The 21163-nt window shown below is 31.4% G+C and overlaps 1 protein-coding gene across 1 annotated transcript; it reads left to right on the top strand.

Moving 5' to 3' along the window:
* The first annotated feature begins 89 nt into the window (after nt 1–89).
* On the top strand, nt 90–20863 carry LOC143076956 (uncharacterized). The gene is made up of 7 exons (XM_076252852.1): nt 90–252; nt 7522–7931; nt 9282–9517; nt 10754–11366; nt 15100–15126; nt 16269–19330; nt 20672–20863. Exons 2-7 carry the CDS (start codon nt 7730–7732, stop codon nt 20861–20863), a joined length of 4332 nt encoding a protein of 1443 aa, XP_076108967.1. The 5' UTR covers nt 90–252; nt 7522–7729.
* The last annotated feature ends 300 nt before the right edge of the window (nt 20864–21163 follow it).

Consider the following 21163-nt stretch of genomic DNA (forward strand, 5'->3'; position numbering starts at 1 on the left):
AGTAAAACAGTAAAAAACTACGAGAAATAATTCTTGTAGAACAGAGGAAAGCCATTTAATCAACATATCATTGGGTAATTGATCCGTGTAACACTTATCAATTCAAATTTTTCAAAAGATTTCAAATTTTAAATTTTTGGAATTTTTATCAAACATGTCTAATCTTGAGGATTTTAACCGCGAGTGATATTACACCGATTCTAGGATTGGTGGTTCTCCTGACATAGGTAGAGTTGCAGTACAGGTAAACAGGTAAACAGGTCTAAGTTTTTCAAAATCAAAAATTTCAAATTCTATATAGCGTTTTTTCAATGTGAAAGTTTAGATATTTGATCAAACTTTTAAAGTACTATATCTAACATGTAATTTTGCTATTTCGCTAGCCTGGGATGCGGCCCAATCTAGCTGCACGTCGTGACAAGATTAGCCAGGCTACTATTTCGCTTTTTGAAAGTTAGATTTTTTTTAAGTTTCTGATTTAGATAAACAGTAGACCAGTCTTCACGCTGAACTGCTAAATCTACAGGCCCGCAGCTCAATTTTTGAAAAATTTTAGTTAGATTCTGTTGGCCTGTAGGTCTGATTTTTACAGGCCCGAGAGCAATTTTACCAGCCTGGGCTGCCTGGGCTGCCACTCGGCGTGAAGACTGGTAGACAGTGTGATGTCACTTTCGATTCGGACGAACTTCCCTAGATATGTTTAACTTAATATTGGCACAAACTCATTATTGGTAATGACCGAATTGATAAACAATTTACAATACATGGTAGTAAAATACAAACAGTTATATATACTGCTCTAGTGCATTACTTTAGGAGACCTGTTGGTGACCTTCTGCTGTTGTTTTTTTATTTGGTCGGGTTGTTGTCTCTTTGACACATTCCCCATTTCCATTCTCAATTTTATATATATATATATATGGACCATAATTTGGTATTCGGCCTTTGTTTTCTTTTTGTATCCTTTTTTATAAGTTCTAAAATTTTAACTTTTATTTTGTGGGTTGTGTTGGTGTTAGAATAGTATGAATGGAACAATTTAGTTTTTCGAGAAAAAATTAATACATTTTGATTCACCATTTACGTGACATGAAACCAAACAGGAAACCAATCTTTATTTTCTTTATTTTGCACAATGTAATTCAAAAGGCATAAATAAACACCATTACTAGTGTTACTTGCTTCATGTTAATATTTAAAATCTATTTTCAATGTTATATTAAAGTTTTTTTTAAACCTGACAGGAAACCATAAGAAACCGAAAGCATTTTTTTAGTTTTATTTTATTGCAAAATCTGCTTAAAATAATCTGAAAAGTATACTTTTTCTTAAAATCCATCTTAAATGTAACAGTATTATAAAACTCCTAAATATGTGCTTGTTTTGAAAACAATTAGTACAATTAATTCAGAATTTTCCATATTTTCTCCATTGATACAGGATACCATAATCGTTGTATCTTGATGTTTAGGCAAAAAAATGTATTTATATTTGGTTTTGATATTCCAGTTATATACAATTTATTCCAAATCATTGGCAATGTAACATTCTTTAAATCCAGTAAAGAAAAAAACTTTTAACTTGGAATTAAAATCTTTAAAATAGGCACAATGTGATACTTGTGACCTGTACACTATCTACATGGTTTCCACATTTTAACCTACTTTAGTGGGCTAAAATCAATAAAGTACTTCCTTTCAAGTCATGCATGGTAAAAGTTTACTTCTCCTTTGACAAGTTTATTGCGTTTCTGATAAGTGTTTGCAGAACATGAATAAAAAATATTAATTAAAAACTGTGACAGGATTCAAACTTTGTACATTCTAAGTGTAACGGTATATTAACATGTATTTGTTATTAATTATATTTATTCACCTAAAATATCCAGTAATATTTACTGCTGAAGTTAAATCAATCCAACGAGCATTGGTACAATGATAAGAGACGTAATTTTGATTGATTTTTCCAAGGACTCTTCACGTCATTATCGGGAAACGAAGTGTGTTCTAACGTCTGTCAAATATGAAATCGATTTTGTCAAGTCATTGGGCATTTATTTTCACACAGGATCGTATGTAACATTATGCACATAGGAAAAATAGCAGACCACCGGCGCAATCTCTTTGACAATTGTATTTTCCTCTTTTAAACAAGACGAAACAAGTCTACAGATTATGTTTGCTAACATCCCGTTGGAAACAAAAACAATGTTTAGACCTAGTATTTCGTACATCCGGCCGTAATGGCGTTATCACATGTTAGTCACGTGTTTCATGTATGACTGGAAATGGTTAGAACTTAAGGACAAAAACAATTTTAATAAATAACTGGACTTCTGTTTCGTGTGAAATGTAACGCATAACGACAACGTAATTTTCTTACTTAATTATTACGAAGATCAAAACAAGAATGTAAATCATCTCGGATTTACCTGTTTGAACATCTCGCGAGAGTTCATATTTGCATATTGTTTTTAAGAATTCTATTACAACAAAGCAGATTACATCATCTAAAAATTGCGTTACGAAATCGGACACAAAAATCACGCCACTGTTCTTACATCTGCTACATAAATACTTATAGTTCTCAGCATTTTCTTCTCACTATTCTTATTGGTCGATGTTCTTTGTTATTTGAAAGCAAAAGTTACGAATTTGCCGGTGACGATTATCTATAAATCGGTCAGCGTTATGATCTTCGGAAGCAATAAGTAACGCGAGAAACGACACAAAAATACGGTTGTAGAATCTTTAAAATTCGTATATTTTAATTTTTTTTCTAGGGAAGAGTAGCATACACTTGTATGTTGATAAAAATAATGGCATCTTTAGATGTAGTTGCAACTTTTCTTACAGTAATTCACATTTTATCACTTTTCTATAGTTATAGGAAACGGAGCCCAATAGCAAATTATGGTCCATATGTATCATATGTGAATAAAAAATTAAAGGTATAATGAAAATCTATTGCAATAGATTACTTCTTGCATTTAACATGTTTAAACAATTTGTTACAAAAGAAAATAGTTTTAGTGCCGTTTAAGACATGTAAGATGTATTATTAAGTGTAAGCATGGTAAGATTTATTTTATTTTTATAGCACACTATGTAAATGTATGTGGCTATATTTTTTCCGGTAATTTTGAACATTTTTAATACAAAAGTCTCTCTAGTACTGGAGTAACCTCTGCAGTGAAGCAGCATGTGCTGTTCATTTTCAATTTCGCCACTTTTACAGATTTCACAAATTCTTTGATCTCTGGGCACTTTTAAATATCTTCCTCTTTCAATGGCAAGGTTATGAGCACTAACTCTTAATTGACACAATGATCCATCTGATCGATTTGATCTATTTCTTAAAAATGTTAAAGCATCAACTACATAACTTGCCTGTTCACTCATTTTGTCAAACACTCTGGAAAAATGTTAATTTTGGAAATGCTGAAATATTTGCATGTTGTTCCTGAAAAGTTTAAACCCTGGTCAATTAGTCTTTGTTTCATAAAACCAAAAAAGGGTTTAATAGTAGGGTTAACATTTGAATTTGATAAACCTCAGTTTTGAATAATAATATTTGAACTTTTAACCCATGGGTTGCTTTTTAAAAAATAAAAAAAAGGACGAAAAAAGGGGTACCTGTAAACTTTGTCTGAAACGAAATAAAAGTGGAACGAAACAAAGCAAAATGTCATGAAAAAATACAGATACTTAAAAGTTAATGTATAAAATAAAACCAGAGGCAGACAGTCATGACAGTTGTAAGTGGTGAAAAATTGAATAACTAAATAAAAATTTCTCAAAAGAAGAAAATTCATTTTAAAACAAGATGCCTGTACAGCTTTGATAGTGATACTGTTACCTATGCATAGAAGCCAAGGCACAAAATATATCAAATCATTTTCAATTGCAAAATAAATTTAATAGTCTAAAGTCATATTTAAAAAAAAAAGAAAGAATTGGATCATTACCATGAGATAACAGTATCTTGAGTTGAAAGTTTTAAGGTTTTGCATCTATTGAAAAAAAAAACTATTCAAACCGGCATCATACAAGTGGATTTATGTTTTAAAAAATCCCTAACATATAAAAGCTTTATCATGTTTATAGCGTTTCAGATCAATAATTCAAATGATTCAGAACTATTTGGTTTTCTCATCGGGGCTATCATTTAAGAGTAACAGTGAAAACTGATCAACTCCTAGTATGGTTAGGTTGAGTATGTATATATTTCTACTGTACTTTAAGCAATAAAATGGCCCAATACACGTGTATAAGCTTAAATTTTATTGTTAAAAAATTTGCTCTACGACTTCTTTACTTTCTGCAATCATGTCGGCAGATGGATGTACCTTTTGATTCATCATCTTTAACCTTTTAATCAACTATTTTGGTTCTTTATAAATTGCTGGCCTTCAAATATTCAGCTTTGAACGTTCTTGATGAAGGTAGATCCACATAGTGCTTCAGTCACAACTTTGAACATTTTGTTTTCATCATTTATTGATTGCATGACGATCATATATTGCCTTGTATCATTGATTTCAGTCTAAAAATGCCAATAAAGTCAAATAAATTTAAAAAGGCCATATAAGGTAAACCTTGACATCCAACTATCATCGTTCAGGTTTTGTAAAAGCTGAACACATTCATATCATATAAACATATAACATAAACATTAATCAGTTCAGCCTGCATATGTACAGCGGCAACTATTACATAAATATGCAGGCTGAAATAATGGCACCCATCTATCCATTTGTAGGTGTCTGCATTTTGATTTTCAAAAGTTTATATCAGCAGTAAATCAGTCAGAGGTACTACTTATACTTGTAAGTAATTTTTATTTACTTGAATCTTGAATTAAAAAATAATATGGCCCAAGTCAGGAGCCTCTGGCTTTTGTAAGTCTTGTATGATTTTTAATTTCTTGTGCATAATTTCAGAGTTTAGTATGATGTCCATTATCACTGTACTAGTATACGCCTACGAGTGCGGGAGTTTCTCGCTACATAAAAGACCCATTGGTGGCCTTCAGCTGTTGTCTGCTCTATCGTCGGTTGTTGTCGCTTTGACACATTCCCCATTTCTTTTCTCAATTTTATTTTACATATAAGTAAATTTATATAATGTTTGAATAATCTCCCCTTAATTTTCTCAAAAAATCACTTGTATAAGTAAATTTTTCTTACAATCTAACAAAAATTCTCAAGTTTTGAGATGTAAAATCATGCCTTTAATGATATCCCCCGGGTTAGCTAATAATATTTTATTAGAGTTCAATGTTTCATCTCATTAATTCAACAAAAAAACTAATTGCCCTAAGATCTTTTTAAAAGTATATGTTTTGAGCAAAAAATAAAGAAGATAAAGAGAAACTAAACAGATGATAAGATCAGTAATACAAGATCAACTAAGTAGAGATTTTTATCAAGAAGTCTTTTCACGTTTATAATGTTGGAGAATGTCCTTTGTTTCATATGTACCATGTGTACCAAGGTAAGCGACACAGGCTTTTTAGAGCCTCTAGTTTGGTTTCATAAGATAGCTTTTATTTCCCACGAACTGTGCATTCTTCTGTTTTCCCTTTACAATCTCAAATCCTTTACCATTTTTACAATCACTTGAAAGGATTTTCCAACAAGTGACAAGGCCTTCAAAAATTGTTCCTTTGGGGCTTGTAAATGCAAATGAAATGAGCAGACAAGTCCTAAATTGGTAGGTTTTAGGAAGTTTTGCAGTTTTTTGTTATTAATATCTTCATATATTATTATAGATAGATATAAACTGTAAACAGCAATAATGCTCAGCAAAGTAAGATCTACAAAAAAGTTAATTAGACCATAATTGTCAATTGACCCCTTAAGGAGATTATAATTGCCACTTGGCATACATTATTGAATCACTAGAGTGCAACTCATGTGCTTTTGTTAGCAATTTCTGTACCAGTAAAAGGGAGCATTTTTTTTGAGCCCTCGACGTTAGTCTAAAAAGCGAGACAAAGCGATCCTACATTCCGTCGTCATCGTTGGCGGTGTCCATAAATATTCACTCTGTGGATAAAGTTTTTGAAATTTTAATAACTTTCTTAAACTTTACTGGATTTCTACCAAACTTGGACAGAAGCTTGTTTATTATCATTAGATAGTATCCAGAAGTAAATTTTATAAAAATAAAATTCCATTTTTTCTGCATTTAATTTATAAATGGCTTTAGTTTTTCTGTTCGGAAACATTACATTTACTCTGTGGTTAAAGTTTTTAAAATTTTAATTACTTTCATAAACTATCCTGGCAGAAGCTTGTTATGATCATATGATGAGATAGTATTCAAAAGTAAAGTTTGTAAAAAAATAAATCCATTTTTCCTGTAATTAACTTTTAAATGGACTTAGATTTTCTGCTAGGAAACAACACATTCACATATTCACTCTGTGGTTAAATTTTAAAAAAAAATTAACAACTTTCTTATACTTTTTTGAATTTTTACCAAACTTGGACAGAAGATTGTTTTATTATGATCTAAATCTAGTATCTAGAAGGAAATTTTGTCAATATTTTATACCTGAGTATCTGTATTTTACTTATAAATGGACTTCATAAGCTATCCTGGATTTTTACCAAACTTGGACAGAAGCTTCTTACAATCAAAAGATAGTATCAAGAGGAATATTTTTATTGATTTTTGTTGAGCATGCAATTTACAGCAAAAGTAGGTGTGACACTGGCTTCTGCGGAACCCTTACAAATTTTTCATTGAAATTATAGGGAAAATAGATACTGTAATTAACATGTTTAACATATAATTTTATCTGAATATAAAATTAAAATGTCTGTGACACTTGGTCCCAAACTGTAATATATATAAAGCTGAAATATAGCTTAAAAGAATGTGCAACTAAAAATATAGGTCACCAATAAGTAAAAAAAATATTTTGCATTAAAACCCAAAGTTTTTGGCGGGAAAATGGTGAAATTGGGTGAAATTTTATTTGAGCCTTTCACTAATAAACACATTATTATAACAATAATAATTTTTAAGTGACAAATATACAGTAATTTAACAATTTTAATCAATCAAATTATTGAAAAAAATAAAAGTGAACTTACTACACAAACGTTTTGTATGCATAATTTATTGGTACCGAATTCATGCATGAAATTATGTGCAGTAAAATAGTCCCGATTCCCCTTAAGGGGAGATTTTTCAAACCTTGAAAATGTAATAAAAATCTTACAAATTTCTGAATTTCTGAAGTAAATATTACATCTTAAAGAAAATAAACATGACTTGTATAAGCGTAATACCATGATTACCCCTGAGTGACATTGGGATCTTCTGGTTTTCCAAATTGTGAAAAAATGAACCACACTCCATTATCCCAATATTTAAACCACAGGTGTGAAAACGCCTTAGCCTCGAAACAAGCCGATCTTTACATCTCCAAGTGTACGATATGGACAGATACAGACAGATGGACAGGATATTTTATATATTTTAGTCTGTTCTATAATACATGTTACAGGTCCATTCTGAAAGAAAAGATGTAGTGTAGACAGTGACATTAGGATGTTAAGGGCAGCTCTAGCAATAGAACCCAATACAAGCAGAACAAAGATGTAGTTGTAGACAGAAGCTAAAGTGATGTGGAGGGCAGCACTGTAGCGAGCAATATAAACCAATATAAACAGAACAAAGATGTTAAGAAAAGGAGATACTACTAGAGAAACAACATGAGTCTAACAGAAGAAGAGTCAAATTTCTTCAGGTTTTACTTCCTGAATCTAAAGATTGCCACAAAGGCTGCCAAGGTGTATTTTGATTATGTCCATCATCCAGCAGGACTTGCCAGTGAACTTACCAACAGTTCTGTGACCTTGAAAGGCCTCCGTTTTATGACAAAATTGCAACTGAATATTTTATATCCAAGTCCTGGTATGTTTTAGCTATGTATGTTCTTGTGATAAATGTTGTCTGGTCAGAATGCTTCAACGGGGACCATGCCTTGTGTATAAAGATAGTGCCAATGCTCTCTGCACATTAACATGATTAAGAACCATTGCAATAAATCTTTAAGGGGTCCATAGGTTGCTTGTTTCAAGGCATTTATTTTGTCCCTATCCAAAATACCATTATTTTACAGTTGCCGTCCATAATTCCCTGACCATCATTCCAGATTGCCTCTATAACAAGACCTATCAATTGTATAAATTTATTGTTAAAAGAGGGACGAAAGATACCAAAGGGACAGTCAAACTCATAAATCTAAAACAAACTGACAACGCCAAGACAAAAAATGAAAAAGACAAACAGAAAAACAATAGTACACATGACACAACATAGAAAACTAAAGAAATGTTAACTTGTTCTCGTCCTGAACATGCATGAAACATTTGCCCCTGGATGTTAAGCAACCAACAATCAATCATCTTGTGATTAAGGTGAACCTTAATGTATATAAAAAAACCACACAAGTTCAAAGATCTTTAAATGTAAGCTCAGGAGTGGATCCAGCCATTTTCAAAAGGGGAGGTTCCCAACCAAATAAAAATCAAAGAGGGAGTTCCAACCATATGTCCCCATCCAAATGCCTTGATCTTCCAAAAAGGGGGGTTATCATGGTTATGTCTTTAAAATGTTTTCTTGTAAAGTAATCATGGTAATATAGTCTTGTAGCTTTTTTTTCTATTTTTAAAAAAAGGAGATCATTTTTATCACTTTGAAGAAAGTGTGGTATAATAAGCTAAACGAAATAAACAGAATGCTTTGATTAAGTTGGCTTATCCTGCATGCAACATGATATTTTCATTAGCTACGGTACTCACTAAGCGAATGATGACTTTCAAAGTTCACAACAAACTACTTTGTGATATATCCTCAATAGTATATTAAATGTTGACATTTTCAAACTTCAATTCTTCTTTTGCTGTATGGGCTTTGCTCATTGTTGAAGGCCGTACGGTGACCTATAATTGTTAATGTTTGTGTCATTTGTCTTTTGTGGATAGTTGTCTCATTGGCAATCATACCACATTTTCTTTTTTATATTGTCTATTTTTTTTTTAATAAAATTTATCTTGATCTCACTCGTTTTGAAATTTATAATTATATTATCATGATTTATATAATATGATGTATTGAAACAACTAATGTTAGATCAGAAGACATCGATACATGTATAACAATGATTCTCTGCCTTTTATGGAACATGAGTCTGTCCCTGTATTAAGCTGAGATAAATGATGACCTCATCCTCATGATATAATTATATGATATCTGTTTCAGGCCAAACAGGTACTTCAGCAGAGTTTGATACAACTCTGATTGTTTGCCTTTTACGGAACCTGACACCACGTGAATCTGCCCCTGTTACTGGCTGGGATAATTTACCACTACCAGGTGATACCAGTACAGGTGCAGACCTTGCCAGAGTTAAATGGTACAGAAACCAGTTAGTCCATAGTAAAGATGGAATATTGTCGTCAACAGATTTTAATCAGTGGTGGGGAGATTTAGAAGGTGTAAGTATATAGATCATGACCAAAATATAATCAAATTATTCCAATTTACCGGCTTGGACAGTTTTCTACTATTTAGTAGTAGGGTTGTTGTCTCTTTGACCAAATCCCCATTTATATTCTATCTTCTTTAAATTACTTCAAATGATAAAAGTAGGCACACTTTTGTCTTAAATTTATTGCCCTGCCCACCAAATCCAGCTCATGACAGACAGAAAGGTCAAATCTTCTCATGGCTTCCTCTTTTAACTTAATTATCTTATCATTGTTAATAATTAATGGCTGACAGGCTTCAGATTGGATAATGCATCTCAGGGGACGAGTCTATTGTTACACTAGAGGGTCACTTGGTAAGGTCACAGCAGTAATAAATTGAAAATTGCCAAAAAGGCACTGAAAAATATCTATAACGATTATGCTCCAACGAAAATTAGCTTGTAATGATATTGGTGTTCTTTACACTGGTAAATTTTCCTTACCTATTATGCATAAAAGTATGATTTAAAGGCTTGGCAAAGATACACAAAATTTACTAATAAAATCCATTTTCATGACTTGGGTACAGGACTTTTTAAAGAAAAATGGTGGGTTGAACATGGTTTTATGGCTAGCCCAGCTTTGCACTTTTATGGCAATGTTTAATATAACACTAAAATGACACCATTACATAGCAGATCTATGTGAGATAATTAGCAAACATGAAAAATGACACACTTGAGAATTTAATAGGTTGTCAATCGTTGTAAAAAAATAACTTTTTCTAAGAAAATTCAAACCTTGAAATTAAATAAATATCTTATAACTTTTATCCTTTAGTAAATAAACATGACTTGTATTATAGTACTAGTAGTATCCCTGACTGACAGGAATGCATTTAATTCTTTATCCAAGACCACAATTTTTCTTCTGTAATGTTTAAAAGTAAAGGAAACTGTAGTACATAGATGTTTATAAAAGTCATAATTTGATTGAGAGAAAACAAATTCAGGTAACAAACTGAAACGGAGGGAAACACATCAACAATAAGAGGAAAACTACGAAACAACAGAACACTGAAGTGCAAAAATAAACAACAATGCAACATATATAGAAATGAATTATTAGTTTATAACAACTGCCATATCCCTGACTTGGTACAGGACATTTTAAGCAAAAATGGTGGGTTGAACATGGTTTTGTGGCTACCAAAACATCTCCTCCTCCTAAAGTTAAATAGCGCTGTATTTTCAATTTATATAGGCTATTGGACGTCTTAGTGCTAAGGGCGGTCTGCCAATGCTTAAAGAAGCTCAGTTGGCAAAACATGTTGTCCTGGATGGATCCCTAACAGATATGTTACTAGAATTAAGAAGCTGTAAAAAGTCTCAACAGGAACTGACAGAAAAGATAAACAATCAGCAATCATCAATTGACATTCTTATGAGTAATAAAGAAGAGCATGAAAAGAAAATGCACCAGGTAAATGTTTCCCATCAAAAAGGGGAAGCTAAAAAACAGAAATTGTCGACTGAACCTATTGTTTACAAAGACGAATGTACAGAGAAACTCCAGGCCTGTAAGAATGATATAAAAAAGAATGAAGTGACAATTAAAGAGTTGCAAGACCAATCAGATAAGAAACAAAATAAGATAGCTGACCTTATTTTACATATATGTAAACTTGAAATTAAATATGAACAACATGACAAGATGTTAAAAGAACATGATGAACATTTGGCTATGCTTGATGGACAGGGGTCAAAACAAGGTGAACAGATAGCACAACAAGCTGAACAGTTAGCACAACATTGTGAACAGATGGCACAACAAGGTGAACAAATGGAAATTCAACGTAAACATATTGCACAACAAGGTGAGCTATTTTCAGTTTTCAGTTGTTTTCTTCTGCAGCCATGACCTGTATGCATGGTTTAGTATTCCATCGTTCTTTATTTCTGTAGCCATGGTGCTGATGACACATCAGGTAAGATTGATTCAGTATCTGTAGAGCAAAATTTTGTCCTATGAAATATTTACCGTAAGACAGTATTTTATAACTATGTATGCTGAAATATTGTCCTCAGCAATGCCAAAATATCTAGAGAAGGACAAACTTCCATTGTGAAATTTTGTATACCAGGGAAAAAATAAACTATATGCAAGTTTTCACGAACTTGTAAATACAGGATCAAAACTGTATCGTATGCCCGTAAAAGATTGTCATTTAATTATGTCTCTGTCTCAAGAAGGGAAGGTTATTAACACATGTAACATATATCATGTTTGATAATGATAACATGTAAGTGTTTTACTTGATTGATTATGACAAATAAACACAAATTGTTATTTCAGTACCTCATGTACCTCAAAAACGCTGTCACAAATAGATTTGTCCATTTAGTATTTACAAATACTATAAGTACATTCAATTTTGAACATACATATGTAATTGTCAATGTTTTTGTCCAGCCTGAGAATTCTGTCTCAGAAAGCTCGACATACATAGGGATAGTGATCCGGCAGCGTTAACAAACGTCTAAAAAGCTTAATTTGTCGGATGGTAGAAGACCTGGATCCTTCATACTTTGAATATAAATGTCTCATCATATGTTATGAAGTTTTCGTCTGTAGTATGTCCATTAGTTTTCCTTGATCTCATCTTAATGGTTCAGTGACTACTTGAAAAAAAAGGTTAAGATTTTTAGTATTCTTATTTTCTCTTTTATTATGAGTTATAGGATAAATATATTTAGTAAGTGCATACTTTGCAAGGTCTTCAAGCCTGTTTTCACTTGACGTACATTAACCTCATTTTATTGATTCATGAACCAGGTTAAGTTTTCGTGGTCAAGTCCATATCTCAGATACTATAAGCAATAGGTTTACTATATTTGGTGTATGGAATGATTTTAAGGTGTACATGTCCAACAGGCAGGTGTCATGTGACCCTGACCTCATTTTCATAGTTCAGTGGTTCAAATTAAGTTTTGTTTTTTGGTTCTTTTCTTTTAATATAGTTAACTATATTTGGTTTATGAAAATATTTTACAATGTACATGTCAGTCTAGCATGTTTAATTTGACTATGGTTCATTGCTAAATGTTATGGTTTGTTTTTTACGACCGCAAAATTTGAAAAAATTTTCGTCGTATATTGCTATCACGTTGGCGTCGTCGTCTGCGTCGTCGTCGTCGTCTGCGTCGTCGTCGTCGTCGTCGTCTGAATACTTTTAGTTTTCGCACTCTAACTTTAGTAAAAGTGAATAGAAATCTATGAAATTTTAACACAATATTTATGACCACAAAAGGAAGGTTGGTATTGATTTTGGGAGTTTTGGTCCCAACATTTTAGGAATTAGGGGCCAAAAAGGGCCCAAATAAGCATTTTCTTGGTTTTCGCACTATAACTTTAGTTTAAGTTAATAGAAATCTATGAAATTTTGACACATGGTTTATGACCACAAAAGAAAGGTTGGGATTGATTTTTGGAGTTTTGGTTTCAACAGTTTAGGAATTAGGGGCCAAAAAAGGGCCCAAATAAGCATTATTCTTGGTTTTCGCACAATAACTTTAGTTTAAGTAAATAGAATTCAATGAAATTTAAAGTAAATAGAATTCATTGAAATTTAAACACAATGTTTATGACCACAAAAGGAAGGTTGATATTGATTTTGGGAGTTTAGGTACCAACAGTTTAGGAATTAGGGGCCCAAAGGGTCCAAAATTAAACTTTGTTTGATTTCATCAAAATTGAATAATTGGGGTTCTTTGATATGCCGAATCTAACTGTGTATGTAGATTCTTAACTGTTGGTCCCGTTTTCAAATTGGTCTACATTAAGGTCCAAAGGGTCCAAAATTAAACTTAGTTTGATTTTGACAAAAAATGAATCAGTTGGGTTCTTTGATATGCTGAATCTAAAAATGTACTTAGATTCTTGATTATTGGCCCAGTTTTCAATTTGGTCCAAATCGGGGTCCAAAATTATTATATTAAGTAGTGTGCAATAGCAAGTCTTTTCAATTGCACAGTATTGCGCAATGGCAAGCAATATCTAATTGCACAATATTGTGAAATAGCAATTTTTTTTTTAAATAGAGTTATCTTTCTTTGTCCAGAATAGTAAGCAAGAAATATCTAATTGCACAATATTGTGCAATAGCAAGATTTTTTTTTAATTGGAGTTATCTTTCTTTGTCCAGAATCAACTTAAATCTTTGTTATATACTCTATACAATGTATAATCACTTTTTACTACCAACTGATAAATTGAAATAATCTTTACCATTCAGTGATAACAAGCAGTTTTTTTACATCTTAATATTTTATGATGTATTTAAATGAGTAGTTATTGTTGCAAACTCCATTAGAAATTTTAATTGAGATTAGTTTTGGAATAAGGGAAAGGGGGATGTGATTAAAAAAATTGGGTTCAATTTTTCTCATTTGAAATTTCATAAATAAAAAGAAAATTTCTTCAAACATTTTTTTGAGAGGATTAATATTCAACAGCATAGTGAATTGCTCTATTAAAGAGAAAACAAAAATTTTATGTTTATTAGAACACATTCATTCTGTGTCAGAAACCTATGCTGTGTCAACTATTTAATCACAATCCAAATTTAGAGCTGAATCCAGCTTGAATGTTGTGTCCATACTTGCCCCAACTGTTCAGGGTTCAACCTCTGCGGTCGTATAAAGCTACGCCCTGCGGAGCATCTGGTTATAATGCTATAAGCAATAAATCAACTATATGCATGATATGTGGTGTAGAGAATGATTGTAAGCTTTATATGTTTGTCAGACAATTATCATCTGACCATGACCTCATTTTCATGGTTCATTGGTCAATTTTAAGTTTTCTTGGTTAAGTTTGTTACTTGGATACTATATGCAATATATGTCAACTGTATTTAAAGCATGTAATGATTGTAAAGTGTGCATAATTATCAAAGATACCAAGACTATAATTTAGTTTGCCAAACGTGCGTTTCGTTTACACAAGACTCATCAGTGACGCTCATAGTCATATCAATATATTTATAAAGCAAACCAAGTACAAAGTTGAAAAGCATTGTACATGTCTGTCTGCCAGGGTTCATCTGACCTTGATCTCATTTTCATGGTTCATTGATAAAGGTTATATTTTCCTGGTTAAGTTTGTTTCTTACATTACCATGTGCAATAGTTCAACAATATATAAGGCATATCTGGTGTATAGAAGGATTGTAAGGTTTACATGTATTTCCAGTTTGATTTGTTTGTCCTTGACCTCATTTTCATGGATCCCGTTAAGTTTATGTGATAGTTGTAATTAAGCTTTATATTATATTAAGGACTATAACATATAAACAAAGATCAGTAAAGAAGTGAAACATTTCAGCGTGTATAGTATAAAGTAGTATAATGGAACACACATTAGACAACTCTTAAATCTTTTATCCATCTATATAGTATATAGTATCATTGCCAATTTGAAACTGTATATATAGTTTAATATAATATATGTTAAAACAAAAATGAAGGTTGCTTTTAAACTGATTATAATTATATATTATGTAGGTAACAATTATAGACCAATTTATACAACTGTTTTCCATTTTCCAGGTGGAAATAATCAAACAAGACTTGAGGGTAAGTATGTTTTGTTTGTTAGTCCATAGATATTATATGAAGCATTTTTTTAGAACAACATATCAGGTGAGCGACACAAGCTCCTTGGAGCCTCTAGTTATAATTTGGATATAGGTTTTAGTGTGTTTTAAATCTAGTATGTTCATTATGATGGAAACATTTACAAAGGTAGCGTTAGATTATAAAGCTTACTTAACAATGAAGTACGAAAGTACATATATATACCATGTATACCTGTAATTAAGTGGTTGTTGTTTGTTTATGTGTTACATATTTGTTTTTCGTTCATTTTTTTATATAAATAAGGCCGTTAGTTTTCTCGTTTGAATTGTTTTACATTTTCTAAAAGGGGCCTTTTGTAGCTGACTATGCGGTATGGGCTTTGCTCATTGTTGAAGGCCGTACGGTGACCTATAGTTGTTAATCTCTGTGTCATTTTGGTGTTTTGTGAATAGTTGTCTCATTGGCAATCATACCACATCTTCTTTTTATATATAACCATTGATAACAGGCTATTAGTATTATTTGAACTTGTAAGTATTTTTAATTATGGAATTTGCAAAATTTTCATGTGCTTGAAACTTTTAATGATTTCCGAGTTTATTCTGTTAAAATTCCATAATTAAAAATAATTCCAGTTCAAACATTGTGTCAAATAATAGACTGTATTACATGGCTTAATGTCATATGGACATAAAGTCTTGTATATTCCTATCAGATATTGTCCAGGGATGATATTTCGATTTGTTTATTTCAGAATTAAGATAAAATTGCAAAAAATATCTCCTAAAAAATATGATCTTTAAGGAATATGAAAATAAAGGACAAGAACAAGAAAAACTTAAAACTTAATCCTTGCAAATTTTTTTGTAAGAAATTGCCAAATACTAAATCTCTAAAATAAATTTGTATTGGAATAGTCATGATAAAGTTCTAGTGTGGGTGTTAGATAGTTGTTGATTATTGTAAGATTAAATGATTGATATAAAATTGAGGATGGAAATGGGGAATAGTTTACTTACTGTAATAAGGGACTTTCCGTTTGTAATTTTCCTTTGAGTGTTTTATTTTATTTTACTTTTGACTATTTTATGCTTAAAATAAGCTTTGATATATGATTGATCTTTTTGACTATATTTTAGAAGATACAAGAGCTCTTATTGAAGAAGATGTGAGAGAGGCTACATTCGTTAGTACTAAGGCAGTGACTGATGGCTTGTTACTGCTGAAACAGAATGGAGTCTTGTTGATAACAGGATATGCAGGTACTGGAAAAAGTCGGATTGGTCGTCATGTCCTACATATGGTTTGTACTGAAAATAAGTCAGTCAAATGTATGCAGCTAACATTAGCGGAATGGGATGATATGACCAAAAAAAATGAAAAGAAGGACAACAAAGAAGAAAATATGGACATTAGAGCAGATAAAGTGGTACTTTTACTTGATGACATTTTCGGTGAAACAAATTGTATTTATAATGGAGAAAAAGACACACCAATTCTAGACAAGATTTATGCATATGTATGTAAAGGTAACATTAAAGTCATTATAACAATCAGAGATACAGTCAAACGTCAGTGTCAAGAAATGTTTGAAAGTCATAGATTATTTAAGTTTGATTTTATTGATCTTAGTTCAGGCAAGTATGTATTAAGCAGGGGGGAGAAACTTACTTTTCTCACAAAATACATGAAAATAGTTCGTCAATCAGACTATATAAAAAGTAAAGGATTTGTAGACCGTAATGGACATTTGATTTTAAAATCTAATGAAGTTTCGAATATTTCACGGGGGAATCCAGTCAAAGGGTTTCCTCTAGTAGTTTATCAGTTTGTCCATAATGACAAATATTTTAAGCTTGGAAGCAATTTTTTTGACCGGCCAACAGAAGCCATGTTAGAAGAAATGAATGCAATAAGACGAAAAGGTGAGGATCAAAGTAATGATAAAAGGAGGTGTATGATACAGTATGCAGTTATGGTCTACACAGCAATAAATGAAAACCGTATTAACCCTGATGATAACTCATGTGGTACAGAAATTTCAAAAGTAATTAATGCAATCTATGGAGGGACCACTGAAATGAAAAAACGCCACATATTAGATGCCGTGAAGGATCTTAAAGGCAGTTACTTAGTAAATATACCAAACCAAAGATCTTACAAATTACACCATCCAACACTTCAGGAGAGTGTTATCTTATCTTTTGCTCAGATTGATGAAAAAAATATAGACAAGATCATACCTTTAATCAGCTGGTCATTTTTCCTGAAGATGGTTAAACCAAAATCATACACAGAAAAAGAGGGAGAGGTAGTATTGAGAGTTCCAATTAACAGTTATAAACTATTAGCCGATAGATTAGTGGATTTTTACATGCCAAAATCTAGTCATTATGGTATAGATCAGTTTATACCCTCCTTATGTAATACTGAAATATTTCAAGAAGAAAATTGTCTGCTGCTTCCTTGTTTATTAGAGGCTTTACAAAAGGAAGATGGTAACGTTGAACATACGGAAAATATGATTAGATCTAATGAAATGGATACTTTTAATAGTTATCTTTCTCAAAACGTTTCTCACATTAAGAAAAAAATCAGTTTCCTTGCTAACTTACTTGAAACGTTAGCCATGTTAGACGGGCAGTTTGATTTATATAACTTTACATTGAAGACATTTAAAACAATAGGAAAAACTAACAGTCATCAATTTACCATTGACTACATGAAATCTTCTTTGATTTCATCTTTATGTAAGGTCTGTTCCACCAAGTATGTTATACATGTTAAAGCCACTTTGGAGATAGCAGAAGAATACAAAATACCTGTTTTGCTTGATCAAGGTGTTAAACTAACCGACAGCATGACAGCATTGAACTGGCGTGATAACAAACCATATGTTTGTCTTGCATTTTGTATTTGGAATGCATATACAGTATTTAATCTACCTGTATTAGAGTTCCTACTTTCAAAATACATTCAGACTCCTTTTGATATCAATTTATTTTTCAAGATGACATATAGCAAAGAAATGTATGGAACTATGGTACTATCATTAAGAAAACTTAATTTTGGAAATCCATCTTTATCTTCTTTACCTCTAAAATGGATGATAGAAAAATTTCCAGACCAGAAATTAGATGATCCTACCTTTATCTTAAGAACTGCATGCAAGTACCAGATGTTTGATACAGTTGAGTATGTTGCTTCTATATGTAAAACGTTTGATGAAATTTCTTGTCTTCAAGCATTTGTAGATATGCCTATGAGTCCACTTAGTAAAGTTTCTTTTAATCGAGAATTATTTAGTTTTCTTCTTAAAAAAGTTGACATCTCATCAAAAGGACTGATTCCTGTTGTTATGTCAATTATACAGAAAAATAATATTCCTGATTATATTTTCGATGCTTTCCTTCCAGTCTGTTTAAATAGTACAGATATACTAACTTTGGCTTGCCAGAATGGACAGTTTTATCTTGTTAATCTAATAATGGAGAGCAGCCGTTTTGAAAATTTAGACATTCAGTCAGCCCTTATGGCAGCATGTGGATGTCAGAGCAATTATAACCTTTTTTTTTACATTGAAATTAATATAAGAAATATTGAAATTAAAAAGTTAAACATAGTACAATACATTGTTGAAAAAATTGGATTTGATCAGTTTGATTTGAAAGCTGTGTGTCAACAGGCATGTGCTTCAAAACAAATCAAAATTATAGAATGGTTTGTTCAGAACATTGAAACAACTAGATTAAATGTGCATACCTTTATAGATGCAGCTTTAATTAATAAAAGATCAGATATGTTAGAACACATAATGAAAAATATTGACTTAGAAAGTTTAGATAAACGAAGAGTTTTAAAATCTGTAACTGAACAATATACTGCCGAATGTTCTACTACAATATTAGAAATAGTACGCACTATCTGGGATAGTACAGAAGATAAGGAAGTGTTACACATGGAAGAAATAGTAAATACAGCATATGAAAGGAAACATTTCGAGTTATTGATGTGGATTCATGATAAATGTCACCCACATGTATCTATTGATTCAAAAAAAGTAATAATATTAGCAGTTGAAGATGCCAGGGTTGATGTAGTAAAGTGGGCATCTCAGACTTTTAAACAAACATCATTGGATAATAATGAAGGAAAAATATTCATTAAATTATGTTGTAAAATGTTTGATTTTAAATATAGTGTAAGAGGTGTAAAAATGAGACCTGAATTGATAGACACGGTACATTGGATTCTTACGAATTTTCAAATAAAACAGTCGGATATTGTATCCGGTGTTTTAAAATTAACACATGTCAATAGAAAAATAGGAAATGACTTGATATCTAATTTAGTTATTTTAATACTTGAAAAATACTTAAGTTGCCTCGGAATAGAGGATATAAAAGATCTGATATACAAATCTATTCAAAATAAATGTTATGTTCCTGTTAATTGGTTTCTTGAAAAAAGAGGATCTTTGTCATATGATAAACAGATGATTCTGAACAATGCATGTGCAGATCAGGAGATTGAAACAATTAAGATATTAAGTAAATATTTCTATACTTTGGACATGAATCAAGCAATGATCAAGGCGTGTACTTCAACATCATCTCGATATGAAGAATTCATATTTCAACAGAAAGATTTAAACAATAATCAATCAGTTGCCTGTTTGAATCTTTTGTGGAAAGAAATTAATAAAATTGATCATGATAACATAGATATAAGAACAATTGTGAGTACAGTTTGTGAGGGGAAAAAAGTCAGTAACAATGTTATGACATGGATTCTTTTAAATTTTCCTCTGGATAAAATTCCAATCAATGAAGTTTTAACAACATGTTGTCAACAAAGTAAAATCCAGCATGTGAAGTATATATTTCAAGAAGTGGACAATGAAAAGCTTGACATAAAGGAAGCATTTGTTCGTGCATGTCTGGCAGCTCCAGGTGAAGAAAAGTTTTTATCGAAATATGATGAATTAAATGCCAGGATGAATGCCTTTGAGCTTTTTCCAATGAGCAATTATGGGCAAGATTTCTTAATGATTATAGATTATGTGTTTCAGAAGTTACATGATAAAGATTATTGTGTATCCTTAGTTGTAAATGAAATAGTTGAAAAGAAAAAGTTCAATCTTTTACTGTACTTTCGACAGGCAGGATATTGTAGACACGTTGACGTGCAGAATCTTTTGAACGAAGCATGTGGGCATGGACATGTTAAATTAGTGATTTGGATTTTAGGAAACGTTGAACATAAAGAACTGGATATAACATCTGCATTTCATGCGGCTTGTGATGGTAAAGAAAATGATCATGAACATCATCTAGTATTTCTAGACAACGAAGAACGAGTGAATCATGTCATGTGTGTAGCTTTATTATGGCACTATATACATGATATAAACATGTTTGAGATAGATACTGTATTAAAACATATGACAGAGTCACAATCAGACACGTCTTTGTTAGATTATAAGCAAATTTCTATTGATGAATTGAAAACCTGGTTACTATACATCAAAAAAATAAATCAGAGAAAATGTCAATCTGACAATGCATTATTAAGTAGTGAAGAAAATATAAACCTAAAAAGACAGCAAGTTAATGATGGGCAATGTTGTGAACAAGCCCCACAAGAAAATAATGAATTGAACAGCAGTAGTGATAATGATGATTGTTCATCACCAACGAAAAGATTGTGTTTAGAAAAAGAAGAACAAACATAAATTAAAAAGTCAATTGTTCATGAACATTGTTCATGAACAATTGAATGGTCTTTCCTTTTTTCTTTTATTAATTGCCTTCTTTGTTAAAAAATGTATGGTTTCTAAGGACTTTAATGGTCATAAGTGGTTGCTTAGGACAAAAATCATTCTTAGGATAAATATTTTAAAAATAAATTATTAAAAATGTCATATGTACTATTCATAGTATTTAAAGTTAAAAAAAAATAAGTCATTGCTAAGGACTTGTATGTCGTTGCTAGGGACAAAAATGTCATTTCCAGTATTGAAAATGTCATATTT

This window comes from Mytilus galloprovincialis, chromosome 5 (genome assembly GCF_965363235.1).
Source record: "Mytilus galloprovincialis chromosome 5, xbMytGall1.hap1.1, whole genome shotgun sequence".
Taxonomy (NCBI): domain Eukaryota; kingdom Metazoa; phylum Mollusca; class Bivalvia; order Mytilida; family Mytilidae; genus Mytilus; species Mytilus galloprovincialis.